Source organism: Girardinichthys multiradiatus, chromosome 7, assembly GCF_021462225.1.
Source record: "Girardinichthys multiradiatus isolate DD_20200921_A chromosome 7, DD_fGirMul_XY1, whole genome shotgun sequence".
Taxonomy (NCBI): Eukaryota; Metazoa; Chordata; class Actinopteri; order Cyprinodontiformes; family Goodeidae; genus Girardinichthys; species Girardinichthys multiradiatus.
Window position 1 is genome coordinate 41,213,447 of NC_061800.1, and position 14,194 is coordinate 41,227,640.

The 14,194-nt window shown below is 39.6% G+C and overlaps 1 protein-coding gene across 1 annotated transcript in view; it reads left to right on the forward strand.

The window, feature by feature from the left end:
* The window catches only part of LOC124870999 (interferon-induced protein 44-like), a 36,443-nt gene extending 27,269 nt beyond the window's left edge, over positions 1-9,174 (forward strand). Inside the window, exons 2-9 of the mRNA XM_047369915.1 lie at positions 2,554-2,586; positions 2,768-2,791; positions 2,859-2,892; positions 4,865-5,066; positions 5,452-5,610; positions 7,501-7,666; positions 7,890-7,990; positions 8,583-9,174. Of these exons, the coding sequence (XP_047225871.1) occupies positions 2,554-2,586; positions 2,768-2,791; positions 2,859-2,892; positions 4,865-5,066; positions 5,452-5,610; positions 7,501-7,666; positions 7,890-7,990; positions 8,583-8,747 (884 nt within the window). The 3' untranslated portion in view covers positions 8,748-9,174. The remainder of the gene's footprint in view (positions 1-2,553; positions 2,587-2,767; positions 2,792-2,858; positions 2,893-4,864; positions 5,067-5,451; positions 5,611-7,500; positions 7,667-7,889; positions 7,991-8,582) is intronic.
* The last annotated feature ends 5,020 nt before the right edge of the window (positions 9,175-14,194 follow it).

A 14,194-nucleotide genomic window follows, 5' to 3' on the forward strand; every position in this document is an offset into this window, starting at 1 on the left:
TGACATTATTGAACAGCATAAACTCTGCACATATATGGAATGAATTCACACAATTTCTTAAAATACAAGAATTTATTAACAAAAATAAGTCAACTCAAAGTCAAACATATTTCAATCAACAAACTCTTTACTATGCTAAAACAATCCAACTAAACTACAAAGCAGAATTAAAGAATAACAAAGATTAATGGGCTATGTACAGAAAGAACAAGTTAATTAAAGACGGTTGAAAATCATGACCAAAAAGAGTGATGCAACATTACCATGCAATGTTTATGTTTGAGAACCAAGGATTATCTTGAAGAATCTGGAAGTGAAGTTAAGTTAGTCTTGGAACCAACTTAGGTAATAATCAGCAAACCTTTAGACAACCATTCACAATGCAAGATCAGATCAAATGTTATTTTAATAAAATAATGTTTTAAATAATGATCTGCTGAATAAAACCAACCTCCTGGATGACTAATTCTCAACCGTGTCTAATTAACTGCCTTTATTTATTAAAATAATATTTGAGGAAATATTATTGAATATTTTGGAAAAGAGTCAAATCTTTCTGGAGAAATGGGGCTTAATGGTGTTTACTTAGTTATCAAATCTAGTAAATGATGTTCAGGGACGATTATTCACTAGCTTGAAAACCAACAACCTTTATGTTGACTAGCCTTAATGCTAGCACACACGTGTTCTTACCGGCTGGCCGTTGGGCTAACAAAGAAGCTAATAACTTAGCACCAGAATCAACACATACCTTTAAAATACCAGGTTAATAAAAGGGTTAAAATGCATAAGCGCGGACGGCGCGTTATGAGCAATGTTCTGGTTAAAACCACCCTTTAAATAAAGTTTATCTTAGCTTTAAAACATACAGAACACAGAACCGGCGCGTGCCGTAGCTAGCCTACCAGCGCTAAAGATAGCCAGGTTCCACAAAGCAAAACTTCATAACATGAAAACGTTTAGGTCATTTCATCCTAAACCTATCTGTTAATCTGCCCAAACCTAACCTCTGACTGTAGCGAGGATATGTTGTCCAAGGGCGATGAAGTTCGACGAAACGTCCACAGTCAAACAAGCGGAACCTCTGCGTTCGCACTGTGAATGATAGGGTTAGCTTCCCGATAACCTCCAACTGTGGATGAAGAACGAACGTTGTCCCCTGTGGTCTCTACCGTCTTCCTTCAGGCTGAGAGACTGCATCCTGGCCGGGCCTCTCTCTCTCTCGATACAGTTTTGCTTCTGTGGGGCCTCGAAGAGAAAATGTAAGCAACTCTTACACCTTAAGTTCCCCGTTCATGAATGAAAATACCGGAGACACAGACAGTATTTCATTCTACTTAACTTTGCATATGATCGATGATCGTATGGCTTTGGATCAAGTTGAATTTATGTAATTTTGCCAGCAAAAGACATTCGCGCGCTGGGCCTCTCCAGAACCGTCCTCCTCGGAGGCGTGTGGAAAGAGAAAGACTTGTGGAAAGGTGGGGGCTTTTATTTGGGTAATGGCGCCGCAGGAAGTCCGCAGTTATCCCCCTTTTCTGGCTGTGCCAGAAGAAGGTTAATGCACTTTATTTTGAAAAGTTCCAGAAAAGTATGTACCGGAGTTTTGGTGTCGAAATCCATGGCTGTATGGTCCCAACACCCTAGAAATGATTGATTTAAATAAATATGTCAATTTTACCAATATGTTGGGTGATGGCAAGCAGGCCCAGGCCCAGTAAAGAGTTTTACATTAATTACTGAGGAGCATAAGAATAATTTTCAACATACCGTTTTTTATAAAATCGAAATGAAAACAGATCATTAAAAAATTATACTCCTTTCATTCCTCTCTCTTAATATATATATAAAAAAAACATCTTAGCTGAATGAAAATTATTTTAAAACTAAATTTGCCAGGGCCATTAATAATTTTGGGCTGGACTATAAGTACAGAGGGCAGAACAGAGTGTCCTGAAGTGAAAGTAAATGCCAACAGGTATAAAAAACAAGAGTGGTTTCTGAGAAGTCAAGTGATTTGCATAAATAGGGTGTTGCAGGAAACAAGAGCTGGATGCTTGTAGTTTCACTTCGAAGAGAGAATATTGCTGCTGAAAGATGTTTGGTTGGATCAGTAAGTATTTTCAAAATATTTTGATATAGATTTTCAGGAAGTTTTCATGTGATTTTGATGAGTAAACATGTTTGATTGTTCATTATCATCTGCCTGTGGCAGTTAAGGGAAAGATGATGACATTTTCTACTTAATAGGGGAATTATTACCAGATCAGTAACAGCTTGAAGCGAAAAAGCTTTTGTGGCATTAGTGGACTTTATTCATTAGTATGTTGAAAGGAAAAGGATGGACAGAAATGTGGAAGACTTGCAGTAATTTGAATCAAGGATGGCTGCAGCGAGGACTACAGTCTCTGCATATCACTGAGCTATGTGGCAGCTCTACAAACAGATTTTTATTAATAATCTAATTATTTAGTCTCTGAGTAAAAAAGTTATTGTAAAAACAGCTTATTTTCCCATCCATCATTTTCTCTTTATCTCATTTGATTTGTTTAGTGAGAATCCTGTGGCGAAACAATCCCCCTAAAAGTAAGGACCAAGAAAACAAACGACGGTTTTCAAATATTGTCTGTGTCATTTTGGATAAATGAAAATTAAATAGCTAATAAACTCATTGTTGTCACATTTTAACTTTTCACTGGCTTCCCAATTACTGACTATGTTTCAGGATGGTTGAAACTTTGAACATGTTTCCTGTTTGTCGTTACAGAGGAACAGACTCCAGAGTCTCCACGTGAGTTATCTTGTTCCTGAAAGCTTTCTGTTGTCTTTGCAAAATAATAATTTATGCTTCTGTGCAGTTCTGGATGAACCATGGAGGCAACTACGCTGGGGGTGAGTTTACTGTAACACATTCAAAGCTGATCTATTTACAGCTGCTTCTTTGTTAAATCACTGTAAAAGTTAAGCAGCAGTTAGTTATAAGGAGGGAGGGCTCTGTATGACAGGCTCTGCTGGGTTCATCTTAGTGTAAGAAAGTAACTACATTTAATGATGGAGGAACATGACAATCAGATCAGTTGAACACTGACAGCTAACATGAAAATGTTTCAGGATTAAATATCAGGTTTTCTTCTGGGGTATGAGAAAAAGCTGTCGTAATAAACTCTGACTGGAATTCATCCAAAGAGGGAGGGAATGGTGTCAGATTTTTATCATGATATAAAAAATAAATGTAAGGTAAGATAGTTTCTGTCAACATTTAATTGACTGGTTGATGGATTACAATCTCTATCAAAATAAATAATCAATAATTTATCACATCTTATCTCCCGTATCTTCCTGTTCCTCCCTAACTGTTACCTTATCTCCACACCCACACCTGGGCCCATTCTGTCACTTTGGCCCAGCCATGGTTCAGGGGTCAAGGACATTTTAATAAATAATATCCACTAAACTGTCAAGTATTTAAAGATGAATAAATGGAGCAATGAATGAATAAATAAAGAATTGTTTAATGCATTTGACAAAAAGTACATTTATGAGTTTTTATAACTTTGATACTTTTTCTTTCCAAGCCTCAGGCTGGGAGCTCTGGGATGTTTGTTGTTGCATAAATAATTTGCTCATCTGAACTGGTCCATTGACCAGCCCTCTCACAATCTAAAAACAGTCAGTATTTCCAAGAAAAAAAATGAATGAACAGTTAAAAAAAACAATTAGCTGAAATTATGATGCTTACCATCTAGTAAGTTCTGTCTGTTTGCTTTCTCTCCAGAAGGGTGCCCCCTGTCACCCTAATCCAGGCAATGTTCCCCTCTTCTTATAGTTAGTCATATCATCGGAGTCATTGTAATTGCTCTTAGTCTCACCCCTCCATGAGGCCAATTTGCCATTGGAGACCCTACCAGGAGCTAAAGCCCTCAGGATCACCGTTAGCAATTAAGCTTCACAATTTCAATCCACTGTATGTCCTGTACATGCAGTAGACCTGACAATAAAGCAGACTTTGGCTAATTAACCTTGATGAGTTAACATGAGTTGTGATACCTTTTTCACACATGGTCAAGTAAATAGTTTTTTGTGTTAAATGCAATCATAATTTGACAGCTGTATTTTGTATTCATTCAGGTTAATTTGTCGGGAATTAAAATGTTTCAATGATGTCAATTATTTACCTGTGGCATAAAATACAAAACCAGAAGTAGTCCGACAATAGTTCTTCACAGAACTGTATGTGGAAATTACTTAATGCAATACAAACAAACAAACAAACACCAAAACAAAAAATGATACCATCGGATCTTTCTCTATTTTCTAACCTCTAGGAAGCCATGTTGAACTTGTCAAACATTTCAACTGTTTATTCAACTTGAAATGAGAAACCCCAAATTTGAAGTTTGAAATAAATTCCCAATTCATGCACAAGCACTTTCTATTTCTTAAACAGAATGTTCTTGTGCATAAATATTTACTCTAGTGATTAGCTAAAGCTAGATTGTTTCCTCTCTGTTCTGTTTTATTACTCGATAATATTTCAACCAGTTCTGTTCACAGATGCTTCTGAAATATTTCTAGATTATTGTATTTAGTCACTACTGGACAACAATCACAGCACATTAAGCCTCGGTTCTGAGCTGATCTGAAGTCAGCTGATGTGGCTGAAAATCTCATTGTTTCAAGCTTTCTCTTCTGTGCTAAACATGCAGAGTTGTTTGAGTGAAATAAAATAAATAATCTCATTTGAATTTATTGAGTTCTGCTGGGATTTATTTGTTTGTTTTGTTCCTTTCCAATTGGAGTTGTATATGCATCTGTCAGACATTTGTTTCAGACAGAACCTAACTGATGTACTTGATGTTCTCAGAGACAGACAAAGGGATCTTCAGTATGTGCAGGAGTACAAACCTGCAAGAGAGGACATCAGGTACCTTCGAGTCCTGCTATATGGACCTGTTGGAGCTGGAAAATCCAGTTTCATTAACTCTGTCAGTAATGTCCTTCGAGAACGAGTTACGAGTCCTGCTTTGGCTAGTGCGACCACGTCTGACAAAAGCTTCACCAAACAAGTAAGAAAACTAAGATGTTTCTGTTGAACTCAGTTAAAAGTGGTTTGTGTGGTCAGGATGACTTGAAAAGTGCTATATAAGTTTAGTTCATTTCATGCTGATGGTGAAAAATATTGATCTTCTTCTTGAAGCTTGTGAATTTGACAAAGTAGATTCTACAATGTTTTGTAAGTTCGGTGAGGAAGTCTTATCTATCTATCTATCTATCTATCTATCTATCTATCTATCTATCTATCTATCTATCTATCTATCTATCTATCTATCTATCTATCTATCTATCTATCTATCTATCTATCTATCTATCTATCTATCTATCTATCTATCTATCTATCTATCTATCTATCTATCTATCTATCTATCTATCTATCTATCTATCAATCATCAGTATGATACTCATAAATTCGCCAAAGGACGAGGAAGCTCAAAGACATTCTACTCTGTGGTCTTCAATGACATCATGGGTCTGGAAGATGGGAGCAACAATGGAGTTCATCCTAACGACATCAAGCTGGCTTTAGAAGGTCGTTTAAAGGAGGGCCACAAGGTACAGTTGGGACTGTTGAAAGCATATGGGGCTGCAAACATTTTTGAAAAGTTACCAACTCTCAGATGTTTGTTCAAACCTCATGGTGAGGTTAATATATCTCAATCTTAATAGCTGATAGGTTTTCACATTTCCTTTGAGAGACTGGAATTAAGGCTAAAAGCCTGTCTGAAATACTTTGTAGGACTATAATAAATAAGTGAACTTTTGCAAAGTTTGTGATTAAAGGTTCCTCTAGATACTACAAAGTTGTTTTAATTACTCTAAATTGTGTTTAGGTATAATTCTGAGTGCATAACGTATTACATAGTCTTCATCTGTGTTGCCCTGGGATGTATCCTCTCCAGAGTATATGCCCACCTCCCACCCACTGACCCCTGAAGATAGACACCAGACCCCTGCGACACTGCAAGTATTATGGGTATGGGAAGGGATGGATAGCTGGTACTAACAAATTTAAAGTGCACACTAATGATCGGAACCAGATCCAATAAAGTGGCCTTAGTGTATGAGCAAAGCTGGTGCTAGAAACAGTTATTTACTCATCTTTAAAACAGTTTTCCACAGCCAGAGAACCTGCTCTTTACCTGTTGTATTCTAGGTTTCTGGAGAGGATCACAATGCATCAAGGCAATTTCTGTACAAATGTTGCATATATTTCCTCAATATCTCTCCAGAAAGATGACGTAATAGCGCTGTAGTCATATCCAATGACCAACAGTGTTTAAGAATGCAATCCACACAATGGCTTCAGTGGACATTAGCAGGTGTGTGCACAGCTCTCTGCTGTAAAACACTAGAACTAAGTAAGAGGAAAATAAGAGACAGACAGCTTATGTTAATCCAGAGCTGGTCTCCATGAGCCCAGCTCCAGTTTGGGATGTAAGAGGTTCTTTCATCTGGACCAGCTAAGATTTAGTGCTGACACTTGTGTAGTTCTCTGATTTTCAGAATGAGCTACTCAGTGGTGCCTCAGACAAACATTTGCTGGCACCAGTTTAGCTCTGGAACCTCAATGGAAAAAAGCATGATTGTGAGCTGAAACCTGTTATGTTTAATGCAAAGATAGATCAATTCTAAAATCTCTGATGTGTGCATGTTTCAAAAAGTCTGAGGTTCTTTTGCAGTTTGTGATAACAAAGCTTCTCATGAGTCTGCATGCTTTGCATTAATCAGCTTCTTATATTGCTTTGTGTTCATTTGGATAATGCTGATGTAAGTTGCAGAGGGATCTTTTTCCACCAATAAATCCCAAGGTTTTGACCAGAGTTAAGTAAATAAACCCTGGAGGCAAATTGTTTGTTACAGTGTATATTTTTCCAGTTAACATGCACTAACAATAGCATCAGCTGTCTGCTTTAAAAATAACAGCAAAATATTTAAACTTCCCTGTTGGAAAACACTTATTTCAATACATTGTCCTCATTTGTTAAACGGGTTACTTAAAGACATGTTGACATACATGCTGACTCTGGGTGAAAACACATGGGGTGCCCTGTGATCCTTTTCAAACCTGTTCTGTTCTGATAAAACGATCCACAGCTGAAGTCCAGTAATCTGCTCTGTTTCTGCTCATTTGAGCACGACACGTCCAAAGTATGGTAATGCAACCATTACTGTGATGGTCAGGTGTGTTCCTTTTTAAGGCCTGGATATGGCCTTGGGCTGCTAAAATATTTAGATCTGGTGCAGAAGGTCCAGATAAATATCCTTGAAGATTATTTCTCAGCAGATTCAACTTAACAAACTACCCAACCAGAGGCAGAAAAGATCAGGATGATGTAGAGCATCATTTCTTGATTTGATAACCAGTTGATGAAATTAGTCCTCCTAACATGTTTGTGTGAAAGAAACATTTCAAACATTCTTTGTCATTTTAATGTTTTCCAGTTCAACCAAGTTTCTCCAGTAACTAAAAATGATCCAGGCTATAACAAAAGCCCCTCTGCTGACGACAGAGTTCATGTCCTGGTCTGTGTGATGTCTGCCCACGCTCAGACTAAACCTTCAATTCTGGAGAAGATGAAAAGCGTCAGAGGAACAGCCAGTGAACTGGGTAAGAGCAGAGTTTACGAATTATTATGACCTGTTTTTCCTGAGATTCTTCAGACATATACATATATGAAGAAAATGTGAAGATCATTGCCTTGGTTTCTAGTAAAATGTTATATATATTAATTATAATTGACAACAAAACTTTCCCTTTAACGTGTATCACTTTAAATTCTTCAGAGATAAACCTAAAACTAAGCGATCTGAGAAAGGTTCTGTCTCTCCAGGAATTCCTCAAATGGCCATGATGACCCACATTGATGATGCATGTGGTGAAATTGAGAAAGACCTGAAAACTGTGTACAAGAGCAAATACCTGAGGAAAAAGGTGAGTTTCAGTCAATCTGTTCAGACTCTAACTGAGACTGTGATGACTTTTTTCTGAGTTTAGCACTCTTGAGGTACTTTTACTATTGATCTTTCTAATATAATCAATATAATATATAGCAAAAAATAACTTTATCAATATGTAAAAAAAACAAAAACAAGACAACCTCAAAGTTTCAACATAAATAGAAAACCTTATTAGAACTAATTAACCTGAGCTGACTGTCTCCTATATTGGTTCTCCTATTCACCTTCTGCTATTTAAAACAGTTTTTATGAATCAGTCTGTTCATATTAAAACTAATTTAGTACATTTCTAGTCCTACTGACAACTGAAAGTACTTTAACACTATTGGAAACATTCATCCATCCAATCTGGGTGAGTGTTGTGGGATGAACTGGTAATAAAACACAGAGAGGATCAAACATTAATTGGAAGTGAGAGTTTAGTGGCAAAATTATATGATATTTATCAGAGCTGGCTCTTTCTGTGGAAAACCAAACTGGTTCCTAGAAAAAGTTTGGTACTGGCAGCTCTGGAGCTAGATCCAGGAACCGCTGTGGTGGAAAAATCCATATTTTATATTTTTCAGATAAAGGACTTCAGTGCAGCAGTGGGAATCCCCATCAACTGCATCTTTCCTGTGAAGAACTACAGTGAAGAAATCGACTTAAACGATGACGTTGACTTTCTGGTCCTGAGCGCCTTGAAGAAAATGGTCGACTTTGGAGACGACTTCATCGAGAAAAACTGTTGAGATTTGAAGGAAACACTAAAGGTGGAGGCATTCAGTTACATGTAAAAACAGTTAAAGCTTGAATATATGTTGTTTCAGTAAAATAAAATAAAAAACACTAAAATATTTGTACGCGTTAGGTGGCAGTATGTGTAATTTACATTGCTTTACAACAACTGATTCGTACAAAATAAAACTTTGAAGGATTTCAAAACAATTCTTTAACAATCCTGACATAACATCATGAAGCAATAACATTTTTAGACGTGAGAGATATTTTCAATTTTCTAACACACTAAGGATATTTGAACCAATATCAATGTAGAAAGCAGAGCAGCAAGATAAATAACATATATTGTGGATGTTGGGGATCAGTTTAATTTTTGGGTGATTTGTTCAAAGTTTATGTTTTCCTGGTAAGGTGTCATTAAATAAACTATTTATCCTATTATCAAGTCCCTGTTTTTATTTTTCTTCCTGTGATCCAGACTGCAATTTTGTGGACTTAATTAATAGTTTGTCTGGCTTCCTGAATAAAATTTATAATTTATACTTTTAGGCTGATTGTTGATGGAAAAAAAATTGTTATCACAAATCTTTCGGTCAATATTGAAATTATGATTATTGATGCATTTTTGTTTTGTGTCTTTGTCTTTAAATCCAAAGAGTTCTGACACAACTGAATTCTTTGTTGTTGCTTTTTTGTTGGCTAAACATTGCCACTGCTGCTTACAATGTAAATCTATTTATATAGCACATAAAAACAACAAATGATGACCAAAGTGCTTTACAATTTTGTCAAATGAACAGATAAAACAATGACAATATTAAAAAACTTGCTAAAATAACATACAGAAAAGCATCATAAAAGTATTGGCTTTAAAAAGAAACTTGAACTAATTTTAATGTTCAGACAGCTCAAACGTGATAGGAGTGCATTGCCTCCGTCTGCCTAAATTGGCAGATAAACTTGAATATTATCAGCAAAATAGTGGAAGAGAATTTTCTAAAAATAAAACCCAAAGGCAGCATGTAAAGGTTAAAAGGCAAAGGACCTAAAACAGAGCTTTGACGGACCCCACAAGTCAGAGGAGCTGTAGAGGAAGAGTATTCCCCTAAATGAACAGAAAAACTTCTCTATCAGTCAGGTAGGATTTTAAACTAAAATAAAGCTGTGCCTTTGATGCCAACTGCATGCTCAAGTCATGAAGTAAAATATTATAGTACTTGATATCAAAGGCAGCACAAAAGTCTAAAAGCACTAAAAGAGCAGAGCTTCCTGAATCAACATTGAAAAGAAAATCATTAAAATGTTTATAAAGGGCCATCAAAATACTATGGCTGGAATTAAAACCTGACTTGATTTCTCACCAATGTTATTGGCTATTAATTTATGAAGTTGATTAAAAACAACTCTCTAAATATTCTGACAGAAAGTAAATTTCGAAATTGGTCTAAAGTTTGTGAGAACTGTTTGGTCAAATCTTTTCTTACGGCACATGAAATATTTTTGCTACTTTGCCATTTCTTACTTTTTTGCTTTTGTTTCTGACTTTCTACAGGTACAGTTAAGCTGAAAAGTATTCACAACCCTGGGAAATTAAGATTTAAGCTTTACTTTAGTCTTTTATAAAACAATAAAACAAAAATAAAATAAAAATGTTTGATGGCATTACAGCAGTCAGACCCTTCTTATAATTGCGAACCTACTTTTTGCCTGTTTCTGCCAGTATGTTTGCGATCACCCTTAATCGAAGCATGTGGGTTAAGCCTTTAAAAAGGGCTGCAACATGTATCAGTTGAGACTAGTGATGTGACGTTCGTGATGTGACAAATGGATTCTTTTAAACGGCTCTTTACCTTAAACGATAGGACTCAAGTCTTAGTGAGAGACGTCATTTGTACTCGTACTCGTCGTCTTCCGCTTTATCCGGGACCGGGTCGCGGGGGCAGCAGACTCAGCAGAGAGGCCCAGACGTCCCTCTCTCCAGACACCTCCTCCAGCTCCTCCAGGGGGAGCCCAAGGCGTTCCCAGGCCAGCTGAGAGACATAGTCCCTCCAGCGTGTCCTGGGCCGTCCCCTGGGCCTCCTCCCGGTGGGACATGCCTGGAACACCTCCCAAGGAAGGCGTCCAGGAGGCATCCGGTATAGATGCCCGAGCCACCTCAACTGGCTCCTCTCGATGTGGAGGAGCAGCGGCTCTACTCCGAGCCCCTCCCGGATGGCCGAGCTCCTCACCCTATCTCTAAGGGAGTGCCCGGCCACCCTACGGAGGAAGCTCATTTCAGCCGCTTGTATCCGGGATCTCGTTCTTTCGGTCATGACCCAAAGTTCATGGCCATAAGTGAGGGTAGGAACGTAGACCGACCAGTAAATTGAGAGCTTTGCTTTTCGGCTCAGCTCTCTCTTCACCACAACGGACCGGCACAGCGCCCCCATTACTGTGGCAGCCGCACCGATCCGTCTGTCGATCTCCCGCTCCATTCTTCCCTCACTCGTGAACAAGACCCCGAGATACTTAAACTCCTCCACTTGAGGCAGGAACTCCCCTCCAACCTGAAGAGGACAGGCCACCCTTTTCCGGTCGAGTACCATGGCCTCGGACTTGGAGGAGCTGATCCTCATCCCAGCGGCTTCACACTCGGCTGTGAACCGCCACAGCGCATGCTGTAGGTCTTGGCTAGAGGGGGCCAGCAGGACCACGTCATCTGCAAAAAGAAGAGACGAAATCCACTGGTCCCCAAACCCGACCCCCTCCGGCCCTTGGCTGCGTCTAGAAATCTTGTCCATAAAAGTTACGAACAGGACCGGTGACAAAGGGCAGCCCTGCCGGAGTCCAACATGCACTGGGAAAAGGTCCGACTTAGTGCCGGCAATGCGGACCAAACTCCTGCTCCGCTCGTACAGGGACCGGATGGCCCCTAGTAAAGGGCCCCCGATTCCATACTCCTGGAGCACCCCCCACAGGGCATCACGAGGGACACAGTCGAATGCCTTCTCCAGGTCCACAAAACACATGTGAACCGGTTGGGCAAACTCCCATGAGGCTGAAATGATAGTCAGAGACCTCTCCCCAACCCGAAGGCGCAGGGGTACGACCCTCTCATCCACTGGGGTAAACCCCAACACGAGACGGCTGAGCTGGGGGGCAACAAGCAAACCCACACCAGCCCGCCGCCTCTCCCCGTGGGCCACTCCAGAGTAGAACAGAGTCCAACCCCTCTCAAGGAGATGGGTTCCAGAGCCCACGCTGTGCGTGGAGGCAAGCCCGACTATTTCTAGTTGATATCTCTCGACCTCCCGCACAAGCTCAGGCTCCTTCCCCCCTAGCGAGGTGACATTCCACATCCCTAGAGCCAGCCTAAGCATCCGGGGATCGGGCCGCTGAGGTCTCCACCTTCGTCCGCCACCCAATCCTCTTTGCACCGGTCCCTCACGGTTCCCCCTGCAGGTGGTGGGCCCACTGGGGGATGGCCTCGCGTCTCTCGTTCGGGCTTGGCCCGGCCGGGTCCCGCGAGGAGCAACCCGGCCACCAGGCGCTCTCCGACGAGTCCCGATCCCAGGCCTGGCTCCAGGGTGGGACCCCGGCTCCGCCGTACCGGGCGACGTCACGTGCCTCGATATTTTTTTCTTCATGAGGGATTCTTGAACCACTCTTTGTCTGACCCATCACCTAGAGCCTGTTTGCCATGGGAGACCCTACCAGGGCATTTAGGCCCCAGACAACATAGCCTCTAGGATCATTTGAGCACTCAAACCCCTCCACCACGTTAAGGTGGTGGTTCAAGGAGGTGGTTCCTTTGTTTTTCACTAATTTGTTTGCATATAATGCTGCTTTTAATTTAATTTAATTTTAAATTATGTTATATTAAACGGATTTTGAACAGATCCTAAAGATTTGGTACTCATCACTAGTCGGGACAAATTACAAAATAAGAGGCATGCAAAATGTAATATGCCAGTGGAACACATAAAATAGAAGAAAAACTTCAAACAAGGGGTTCAATTTCAAAATATATAGGTTACATCAAAGTTAAGGACTGTGTGGACATTTGCTGAAATGTGTGTGAAACTACACTTACCAATCAAAAGTTTTAGAGACACTTTCAGAATTTCTAGTTGTCTTTATGTTTCTATTTACATCGTATGTAGATTCTCACTGAAGGCATCAAAGCTGTGAATGAACACATATGAAATTATGTTATAATTCTTTAAATTTGATTTTATATTTTGAATTCCTTTGCTGTGATGACTGAAATATTAACCTCTGGCCGTATCTCTATTAACGTCTGGGAAGTTCTTTCAAGACTCTTTGGAAAACCATTTCAGGTGACCACCTCATGAAGCTCATGGAGGGAACGCTAATAGAGCAAAGTAAGTATAAAAGCTAAAATCTAAAAATGTTTAGAGTTATTTCACACATTTTGTTTACTATATAATTCCATGTATGTTCATTCACAGTTTGGATGTCTTTGGTGAGAATCTACAATGTAAACTGTAATGAAAATAAGGAGACCTATTAAGTGAGAAAGTGTATCTAAAACCTTTATAAGCATACACACCGGTTGTGTATGCTTATAACAGTATATTGGACAAAAGGTATGGTGAGAAACAAAAGAAAATGGCAGTGAGAAGGTCTGGTAATAAACAAACACTCCCACCATCATCGCTGCAGTCTACCGCCCCACTAAGCCACACAATGACTTTTAAATGATCTGGCTGATTTGTTCACTCACCTGTCCTCTCTCCCTCCTCGAGTAATATTAGTGGGAGATTTCAACACACATCTGGACAATTCTAATTTTCCTCTCACTAGACTTCTCATCATGCTTGGAAAATATTTCAATTTGACCAGTTCACAGACTTCCCCCCACACATAAAAGGCCATACCATGGTGTCATACCCATACCTCTGCTACTGGCCTAAACCCCTCCAACTGCTGTGCTGATGAACTTGAGAAAACGGATGATTTCTTCCTTTCATTTAACATTTCACTGTGTCTGTCCATAACTAAGACACCTCGATTTATGTCATTCCGGAACATTAAGGACATTAACATGGACGTCCTCTCCAATCACATCCTCAGAACTCTAATTCCAGATCCTTCTTCCACTCTGGATGAACTCACATCTCAATATAACAACTGTTTAAATAAATATTCCAAACAATCTTGGTCCAGTGAAAACTCGGTCTGTTACCTTCTCCCACACTGACCAATGATTTGAGGTGCACACTACGACTAGTAGATTGACCCCCCTTTCCTTCAGAACTGTTTTCATTCTCCATTAGATAGATTTAACAAGGTTTCTGCATGTAGTTTACATGTTCTCCCCCTGCACATGTGGGTTTTCTCTGGATACTCTGGCTTCCTCACCTAATGGCACCAATGCCCCCCACACCGTGACAAGGAATAAGCAGGTATAGAAGATGGATGGATGGACAGACGGATTTTAGTCCACGCTGACATG